Below are 10,654 nucleotides of genomic sequence, written 5' to 3'. Positions count from 1 at the left end.
GGGCTGGCTGAGACAACACAGGGGCCGGACAAGCCCTGCTTCAGAATGCAGTGAGAAACTAATGGGGTTAGCAGAGCGGAGGCAGCCCCCGGGTGACTCATTCCTACCCCAGTGCACCTGCTGTGGGCCTAGGCAAGGGGAGTCTGGCAAAGTTGCCTGGCTGAGGTAAGTGTTCCTCCAGCCGAGGGTGTTTCTCTTTCTCTGTGGCTGTGCTGCCTGCAGGTGCTGCCTGTCTCCCACTTCCTGTTCATTGTCCCTTCTCTCCTGGAGAGAGGATTGAAGGTGCCAGTGAGTATTTGTCCTCCACCTTTGCTTTGATAACTTGCCCATGAGTGAGCAGGTGTTGTGTACCTGAGGCCGAAAGGGCCGTTCTCTCTTTCAGCCTGCTTTTCCAGCATGAAATGCTTAAAGTCCTCTCCCCCCGCCCCGCTTGCTTCATTAACCTTTCTCCCCTTCACCTACACTACTTCCTTTTACCTGAGCTTTTTACCTTTCCACACTCCATAGACAATGTGTCATGGTCTGTGACTGCTGAATTCTCCAGCCTTCCCTGACCTGGTTGCCCACTAGATATTTTGGATTACAACTCCCAGGATTCTTGACCATTGGCCAAGCTGACTGGGGCTGATGGGAGTTGGAGTCTGAAATATCTGAAGGGCACCAGGCTGGGGAAGGCTGCTCTGAAAGCTTTTATTGGGGCACAGAGAAGGTCAGTAGGCACCTGTCGCCTGGCACTTAAGACCAAAGAGCTGCTGCTGCTGTTCCCACCACTCAAGATGCAGTGTTCCCTACTGGTGTCTGGAGCTGCCCTTTGTCACGGTCTGATTCACTTTCCAGTGCCAGTAGCTCACTGGTATCCTGGGCCAAGACCGTCTTACTTCCCTCAGTACAAATAACTCTACCTCAGTCAAACTGTTAATTACTCTCCTGGGTGATGAGAAGTGCCAAGGGCAATGCTAAAGGGTTTACAGTGCAATCCTATACATGTCTACATGGAAGTAAGTCCAATTGAATTAAATGGGGCTTATTCCCTGATAAGTGGTATAGAATTGAGAAACCTTATAGTTTCCTTTGGGTGGGGGAACTTGTTTAGAGCAGCCTTCCCCACCCTGGCTCTCTCCAGATGTGTTCAACTACAGCTCCCAGAATCCCTTAGCCAGCTAACTGGGGGATCCTGGGTGCTGAAGATCAAAATATCTGGAGGGCACCAGGTTGGAAAAGTCTGCTGTAGAGACTTAGGGTGGCCTTGTAGTATTTGCTTTATTTACAAAGATACAAGTGCAGCATAAGTGGAAGCAAACAGGTGCTTCTCCATGGCTGCAGGCAGACATGTTATCCTGCATGAGCTTTCCAAAGAGAATCTGTACCTCAAGTTCCTACATCTTCAGCCATCTCCAGTGCTCTCTAACCTTCCAGCTGCAAAGCTGATTTCCAACAGGAGTTACTTAAGGCAAAAGCTACGGGGGAGACCCAATCTCAGCAATCACAGGGCAAATGGAGCAATTTCTTTCCTGTTACGGCCTTGCTGTTCACAGATTCTCTTTCATTTTCTCCAGCTTGTTGATTTCTCCCCCTCCCACTTTCTATTGTGTTTTATAATGCACATTTATTTGAAGCAAGGCCCCAAACCCTAATACAAATTGGCATGTTGAAGGGGGACAAATGTGGAAAAAGAATACAGTTTAAAGAGCAAGGATTTTTGAACAGAATGGTTAACTGGTACACAAATTACATTGTGGAGCTCCACCTTCTATGCCTGTTTTCTTATTTTATTTTTTAAACTATATGTGCATCTTTTATACCACTGAGGAGAAACTGTGGGGAATCAGATTGCATACTGTAATTCATGAGTGATCCTTTGAGCCACAATGGTCAACTAGTTAACTGGAATAAATCCACTGAAATAATACCTCCGTTTCTAAACTTTGTCACATGTTTAAGATCTGACAATTAAGATTGTCACATGTAAGGGTGATGTTGTTAGGGAAAGAACTAACCAGGGTAGGACCCTAAGCATAAGTCATCATTTTCCCATAATGATACCCTCACAGCTTCTGTCTCTGTTAAAATAAGGTTGGATTCAGACTAAGTTGGCCCTGCTGAAATCAGTGTGAAAAGTTAGTCATGACTCATGACTTGAGTCCTATTGCTTTTAAATGCAACTGACTGTCAGGATCTAGACCTACATATTGGTGTTTTCTTTGTCTCAAACTAAATAGTGCTCTAAAACTATACAATAAAAATATAACTGCTCTAATGTATTTTTGTATTCTTCAAACATTTGTTCTCAGTGTAAGACAGTGAGTGGCCTAGCTTACAGACAACTTTTAACAGTGCAGTTCTTGCTCACTTGTATCCAAGCTGTTCCATGGAAGTCAAGTTGGTCTTTACTGAAGATTGCACTGAAGTACCAAATCTAATTATTAGGGAAATGCATTTTATCCCTCCCATTGACTCACAAATATTTTGCTACATACAGATGAAGTTAACAGTACTAGGTCCCCTTGAAATAAATGGGCCTTAAGTCATTACTAACTTTTCACATTAATTCAAATGCAAGTTTAAGGGTGCAGCCTTATACATGTTTAGACAGAAAAAGTCCTACAATTCCCAGCATTCCCCAACTAGCATGTAAGCTGGGGAATGCTGGGAGTTGTAGGACTTGTCTATCTAAACATGCATAGGAGGGCACCCTGAGTGCAGCTTAGTTGAGTCAGGATTCAACTTATTGTGAGGACAGTGTAGAATGTGATGGTGTATATATCATAGGCACCAGGATAGTACCTGTGACATAATTAATGAGAAGCGACACAACTCCCCCCCCCATGCCCCTGCCATGTTTTAATTATACAGATTCTTGGCACTGCCCCAGTGTACTAATGTGGGATGCTTATGTAATCTTTTCCTTTAAAAATGCAGAAAATACATACCAAGATACCTTGTTACCACTGATCAACACTGTATGACCCTGTATTACATGACCCTTCTGCCCTCCTCCTTCACCATCACACCTCACCAAACACAAAATGGTAGGAATGTTTGGCAGTCCCTCTCAACAAGCTTATTTTCCATCTGTTACAGGTAGTGGAAATAAATAATAGTGCTAAGGGGGGAATCTGCATCATTGGGATTTTTCTTTACTAATGTTTTTTATTAACTGCAAACATTCATATGAATCAACATTTCTTTGGCGTTTGCATCCATCCATTCAGTAAATGAATGTGCTGCTTACAAAAGCAGCCTCAAGGCAACTTACACAAGAATGGATACCAAAAACAAATCAATATAACATCATGCAAACTTCAATACCCCTTAATGGATCACTGCCTAGGTATGACGCCGGAAGATGAGCCCCTCAGGTCGGAAGGTGTCCAATATACTACTGGGGAAGAGCAGAGGGTATTTCCAAGTAGCGCCAGAAAGAGTGAAGCGCCTGGGCCAAAGCCGAAAGGACACTCAGCTGTGGTGTCTGGTGGTGAAAAGAAAATCCGATGCTGTAAAGAACAATATTGTTTAGGAACCTGGAATGTCAGATCAATGAATCAAGGTAAGCTGGAGGTGGTCAAACATGAGATGGCAAGACTGAACATCGACATCTTGGGAATCAGCGAACTAAAATGGACAAGCATGGGCGAATTTAATTCAGGTGACCATCATATCTACTACTGTGGGCAAGAATCCCTTAGAAGAAATGGAGTAGCACTCATAGTCAACAAGAGGGTGGGAAAAGCAGTACTGGGGTACAATCTCAAAAATGATAGAATGATCTCAGTACGAATCCAAGGCAAACCATTCAACATCACAGTAATTGAAGTCTATGCCCCAACCACTGATGCCGAAGAAGCTGAGGTTGATCGGTTCTATGAAGACCATCATAGGGGATTGGAATGCTAAAGTAGGAAGTCAAGAAATCACCGGGATAACAGGCAGGCATGGCCTTGGTGTACAAAACGAAGCAGGACAAAGGCTAATAGAGTTTTGCCAAGAGAACACGCTGATCATAGCAAACACTCTTTTCCAACAGCACAAGAAACGACTCTACACATGGACATCACCAGATGGTCAATATCGAAATCAGATTGATTATGTCCTTTGCAGCCAAAGATGGAGAAGCTCTATACAGTCAGTAAAAACAAGACCTGGAGCTGACTGTGGCTCAGATCATGAGCTGCTTCTTGCAAAATTTCGGCTTAAATTGAAGAACGTAGGGAAAACCACTAAACCATTCAGGTATGACCTAAATCATATCCCTTATGAATATACAGTGGAGGTGAGGAATAGATTTCAGGGATTAGACCTGATAGACAGAGTGCCTGAGGAACTATGGACGGAGGTCTGTAACATTGTTCAGGAGGCAGCAACTCAATCCATCCCAAAGAAAAAGAAATGCAAGAAAGCCAAGTGGCTGTCTGATGAGGCTTTACAAGTAGCTGAGGAAAGAAGGGAAGCGAAAAGCAAGGGAGAAAGGGGAAGATATATCCAACTGAATGTAGAGTTCCAGAGAATAGCAAGGAGAGACAAGAAGACCTTCTTAAATGAACAATGCAAAGAAATCGAGGAAAACAACAGAATGGGAAAGACTAGAGATTTCTTCAAGAAAATCGGAGATCTCAAGGGAACGTTTTGTGCAAAGACGGGCATGATAAAGGACAAAGAAGGCAGGGACCTAACAGAAGCAGATGAGATGAAGAAGAGGTGGAAAGAATACACAGAAGAACTATACAGGAAAGATCTTAATGTCCCTGATAGCCATGATAGTGCGCTTACTGAACTTGAGCCAGACATCCTCGAGAGTGAAGTCAAGTGGGCCTTAGGAAACATTAGTAACAACAAAGCTGGCGGAGATGACAGTATTCCAGCTGAGCTATTTAAAATCCTAAAAGATGATGCTGTTAAAGTGCTGCACTCAATATTCCAACACATTTGGAACACTCAACAGTGGTCGCAAGACTGGAAAAGGTCAGTTTACATTCCAATTCCAAAGAAGGGCAACGCCAAAGATTGTTCAAACTACCGCACAATTGCACTCATTTCACATGCCAGCAAGGTGATGTTCAAAATCCTACAAGCTAGGCTTCAGCAGTATGCGAACCGAGAACTACCGGAAGTACAAGCTGGGTTTCGAAGAGGCAGAGGAACTAGAGATCAAATCACGAACATTCGCTGGATCATGGAGAAAGGAAGAGAATTCCAGTAAAAGTCTATTTCTGCTTCATTGACTACGCTAAAGCCTTTGATTGTGTGGATCACAACAAACTGTGGCAAATTCTTAAAGTGATGGGAGTACCAGACTACCTTACCTGTCTCCTGAGAAACCTGTACAAGGGTCAAGAAGCAACAGTAAGAACCAGACATGGAACAACCGATTGGCTCAAAATTGGGAAAGGAGTACGACAAGGCTGCATATTGTCACCCTGCTTATTTAACTTATATGCAGAGTATATCATGAGAAACGCCGGGCTGGATGAATCACAGGTCAGAATTAAGATTGCAGGGAGAATTATCAACAACCTCTGATATGCAGACGATACCACCCTAATGGCAGAAAGCGAAGAGGATCTAAAGAGCCTCTTGTTGAGGGTGAAAGAAGAGAGTGCAAAAGCTGGTTTGAAACTCAACATTAAAAAAACGAAGATCATGGCATCTGGCCCCATCACTTCCTGGCATATAGAAGGGGAAAAATGGAAGGTGTGACAGATTTTATTTTCTTGGGCTCCAAGATCACCGCAGACGGTGACTGTAGCCATGAAATTAAAAGATGCTTGCTCCTTGGGAGGAAAGCTATGGCAAACCTAGACAGCATAGTAAGAAGCAGAGACATCACCTTGCCGACAAAGGTCCGTCTAATCAAAGCTATGGTTTTCCCAGTAGTAATGTATGGCTGTGAGAGCTGGACTATAAGGAAGGCTGAGCGCCGAAGAATTGATGCTTTCGAACTGTGGTGCTGGAGAAGACTCTTACGAGTCCCCTGGACTGCAAGGAGGTCAGATCAGTCCATCCTAAAGGAAATGAACCCTGACTGCTTATTGGAAGGACAGATACTGAAGCTGAAGCTCAAATATTTTGGCCACCTAATGCAAATAGAAAACTCTCTGGAAAAGACCCTGATGCTGGGAAAGACTGAAGGCAAAAGGAGAAGGGGACGGCAGAGGATGAGATGGCTAGATAGCATCACTGATGCAATGAATATGAACTTGAGCACGCTCCGGGAGAGAGCGCAGGACAGGAAGGCCTGGCGTGCTATGGCCCATGGGGTCATGAGGAGTCGGACATGACTGAACAACAACAACAACAAACTTCAATATGTTTTTAATTGGAAAGTTCCATGTTTTCTGTGTCCAGATCAAAGGTAGAGATGTCTTTAAGCTTTTAAACTGTCAGCGTAAAAAAAAGCAAAAAGCAAAACAAAACACCCATCTAGCTTTTGGCCTACATTTCCATACCACATTCATACTGGATAAAAAATGTTCAGACCTCCACTTAAGCAGCCAATCCAAATGTTAATGCTGTAGCAGATCCCTCCATACTATCAATGGAATGGCATGTGAACAATTTGTCAGATGATGCTTGTTGAAGTGCTAATGTGTTGTCGTTTGCATCTGTTAACTTGTGTTTTAGCTGGAATGGATCGCTACAGATACTTCATCTTCAACCAGAAAAGTATGGTTGTGTTGGGGCTCTTCCAGATAAGTTGTGCTACAATTTGTATCATCAGTGGATTAATGGATGGTGCTTTCAGAAGGGAATCAGCACTGAGTAAATCCAGAATACCCCTCTGGGCTGGAGTGGTAAGCTATTTAACCCCCTCTTCTTTGCACTTACTGGATAGGGATATACAGTTTTATATAATGCGTTTTTTGCTAGATGGGGAACTTGCTGTTTGTGCTAGAAAACTTGCTGTTCTTACTCTACAAGCAGGCAACTGTGTTGTGAAAAGGTGTAGAATTGGATGCACTTTGGTCCTTAGAGAGTTCACAGTGTGTTGAGTCATATTCCTAATGAAAGAGAAATTTGGCCACAGTCATTTCTCCACTCCCTCAGGATAGCAATGCAAGGACCTGCACCATTTTTTTAATCACTTCACAGTCCTACTCCTGGTCGTCAGGTGCTTTGGTCAGTGTCTCTCCGCACACTGCCATTTTTAGGCTCTCACCCACAACCCTATTTGTATTATAACGCTTCACCACTCTCTTTATTGCTACCACCAATAACCCTTTTTGAGCTGCTTTCTTTCTTTATTAGTAGCACAGACCAAGCAGCCAGCACATGCGGGTTATTCCACGAAACCCTTACTAATCACAAGAAAAAGGAAACTTGTCTTTTAAAATGGAAAACAAAGAAGGTTTATTCAATACAACAGGGTTAGAAAATAGGAACTGGGTTGGGATGAGGAAAGGATATCAGGGATAATTAAAATAAGTCAATACTATAAACTTCCTAATATCTCTCAGTTTAAAACAACCTCTCACACTCTCCCTCACACTCTCTGTCCTACACTCTTATCTCCCAATCTCATCTCAGACTTCTCTTACTGTACCTAATCTAATTTACTCCCCAATTAATCTGACTCTCTAGAAACAATCACCCCACCTTTTTCTGCACAAGCTCTCATCCATTCTCACTCAGCCACTCCCCCTTTCTTCCACTTGCCAAACTATCATTCTTGCCCCCACACTGCCAAACGCCTCCTCACACTCACCTGTCAGTCATTCCAGATACATACCAGCCACCGTACATATATAGAGACCTTTATCATTCACACACTGTGCATGTGGAATCGCCACAAGCAGTTTGTTGCTTTTTAGGCTTCAATGCTTCAGTGAACTGGAGGGCAAAAAAAATTTGCAGGGTTTGCTCCCTACCTGCCCATAGAGTAGAAGTCAGAACACTAGTGCCTGCCTGACAGATAGGTGTTAGGAGCTTGGAGGGATAGTGTAGTAAGGGTAGATTGGGCTGGCAGATATATTTGTGTGGTTGCAGCTTCTCATTTCAGTCTCATGCTGCCTTTGCTTTCTGAGGCCTGTGTCCTTACGTCGGAGGCAGGGGAGCAGATGATCAGGTTGCATAGAAGGAGAGCTCTGGACAGGCGTAGATAATTCTTTCCCCCTTCTTGCGGGCAGCAGGAGAGAAATTAATGTTCCGGGGTCAATTAATTTGAAAAGGAATTGATTTGTGTGGTTTGGTGTTTGAATCTCCGAGCCCACTTTGGCCTTGGTTCATGGTCTTGGGCTAGTTGCTTATCTTAGTCAAGCCCAGCATTCTGTTTCCAGCAGAGACTGGCCAAATCTCAATGGGATGCTTACAAGCAGAACATGAGGGCAGGACATGTTGCTTGCCTCCAATATCTGGTATTCAGAAGTATACTGTTTCTGACCATGGAGGCTGCATTTAGGTATTATGGCTGATTGGAAGGGTTTCTGTGGGTTGTGCTGGAATAGACCAAGGAGGAGGAGCTGAGGAAAGATGGAGTGGTGGGGCAAATTTGGCAGGGTGGGTGGAACTTGTAGCAGCTCCACTTTTGGATGGACTAAACTCTCCAGGCTGACATGAAGAACTGGAAGAAGATAAAGTTTGCCAAAAGAAATTAGGCTGCAAAGCTCAACTATTCTGATTCTGCTACAAGTTTCTTCTAGTAATATTATTATGGAAACTATGTTTGGATGGCACATGGGGGCTGTAATAACCATGTTGAAAGCAAAAAGCAGCTGGAAATGTTAGTTGTAACCTAACATACTAAAGGCACAATCCTATGCATGTTTTGATAGAAAAAAGTCTTGCAACTCCCAGCTTGCTCCAGCCAGCATGGCTGTCTGGGACATGCTGGGAATTGTAGGACTTTTTCCTGTCTAAACATGCACAGGATTTCACCGTAAGTAATTGAGTGGCAGGACTTATTTCAATATAATCATTTCCTGAAAATGCCCTTGTATCATGTTATCCTCTTGTATTATATTAAATTTTATTCTTTTAACCATTTGTAATCTGCCCAGAGAACATTTGTTACTGAGTGGATTAAAAATACAATAAACAAAACAAATATTTTTCTCTCAGATTCCATCTGCTTGTTGCTAATATTAGAGGTGAAATGGATGGAAGCTGACATAACTTATACTTTGAAAAGTGCATGCCCCAAATACCTCATTTAGATGCATAACCCACACTGTGCCCTTGTGGTATGGTGGGCTATTGATTTGAGAACTGTACCTGATTACTGGAATATTCTCATGCATCAGTTAAATTCCCACAAATATATAATGAAAAAACATCTTGTGCAATTGACCAAGAATATTGACTCCAGAGTTCATAGCTAGCAGAACAATCTCATTCCCTCTCTGCTGTCGAAATCCCCCTTTCTGAAATTAGCTCAGAATTCCTAAGGAACTAAAGTCTGTTTGCTCACTATGGAATACAATGTTGGCCAGCAATTGCCTGTACTTTATAGACCTGCTGTCTTGTTCAGGAATTGGGGGCTTGGAAGCTGCTTTAATCAAGCACAGCTAGCATGCATCCATTTCAAAGACACTGCACTGAAGCATCACATGGGACCCACTGCAATGAAAGGAGGTTGCCCAGCTTGGTGCCCAGAATCTTTTCATAGTGTAATTATGAAATATGAAACATCTTGATAGTGTCTCTGATTCAGTGGAGGATGGTGACTCCAATGTCAGTGGGGCAATACATCTGGGGTTCAGTCAAAACCAGTCAGAACTCAAGGTGCTTCACACCTTGGATAGGTTCTTTAGAGTTCTGACTGGTTCCGACTGAAACCTGGGCCGACTGAAACCTTCCACTGCCCCACTGACATTGGAGCCACCAGCCTCTACTGCTCTGCTTAGTTTTGATCTTTGTGAAGCTAAATATTTTGACTTCTTTTTATAGGCTAAAATTAACCATAGCATAGCTTTACATGCATGGTTTTTAACTGAAGCCTTCCTCCCCTTTTGTTTTTCAGTTTATGGGTATTCCTGGAGTTATGGCTATATTTTCTTCTCAGAAAAAGAATCCAATTCTGGTATGTTTCTATTATTAATATAAACAATACATATTCTATAAACAATACATTTTTATCTATGTATTTTAATATGCTTAATTTTTTTTTTAATCTGACCCTATCCTAAGGATCTGGGTATGTTACAATAAAAGTCATACCCCTCAAGCTATATAAATAAACGATGGGTTGGATACAGATGTAGTCATGTTTAGAGAAGACCCACTGAAATCAGTGGGACTTAAGTTAGTAATGACTTAACTTGTTCCATTTATTTCAGTGGGTCTACTCTAAGCAGACTAAGTTAAGATCTAATTCAATATATTACGTGTATAACCTCATGGGGCTCAGAGCCTAAAATTCTACAGCAGATTCACAGTGCAATCCTATGCAGGACTATTGAGAACTCATGCATTGAGTTTTATGCGACTTACTCGCTGGGACATGTGTATAGGATTGCAGCCTAAAGCTGAGACAGTCCAAACAGCAATAGTCCAATTCCCTCACTGTCTCTCCAGATCCATCCAATCTTCCCTACCCAATCTCCATGCTGCTGCAAATGGGTGGATTGCAGTAAAGTAGTACTGTTGTATGGCAGGATATTTTTTAAAAGCAATGACACAATTTTTAAAAAATGTAAATGTGGAAAAATTAAATATCTTAACA

The 10,654-nt window shown here is 42.6% G+C and overlaps 1 protein-coding gene across 2 annotated transcripts in view; it reads left to right on the top strand.

Annotated features, from left to right (window-relative positions):
- Nucleotides 1-10,654, top strand: part of LOC146343909 (uncharacterized) — a 23,790-nt gene continuing 13,136 nt past the window's right edge. Inside the window, exons 1-3 of one of the 2 annotated variants that reach the window (XM_084856086.1) lie at nucleotides 1-165; nucleotides 6,619-6,788; nucleotides 9,953-10,012. In XM_084856086.1, the coding sequence (XP_084712212.1) occupies nucleotides 6,624-6,788; nucleotides 9,953-10,012 (225 nt within the window). In that variant the 5' untranslated portion in view covers nucleotides 1-165; nucleotides 6,619-6,623. Of the gene's footprint in view, nucleotides 289-6,618; nucleotides 6,789-9,952; nucleotides 10,013-10,654 lie in introns of both variants that reach the window. The other variant, XM_084856087.1, reaches the window with a different exon arrangement.

This window comes from Heloderma suspectum, chromosome 5, assembly GCF_057233095.1.
Source record: "Heloderma suspectum isolate Gila_16-S chromosome 5, 16-S_ref, whole genome shotgun sequence".
Lineage (NCBI taxonomy): Eukaryota > Metazoa > Chordata > Lepidosauria > Squamata > Helodermatidae > Heloderma > Heloderma suspectum.
This window is presented reverse-complemented; position numbering and strand designations above follow the sequence as displayed.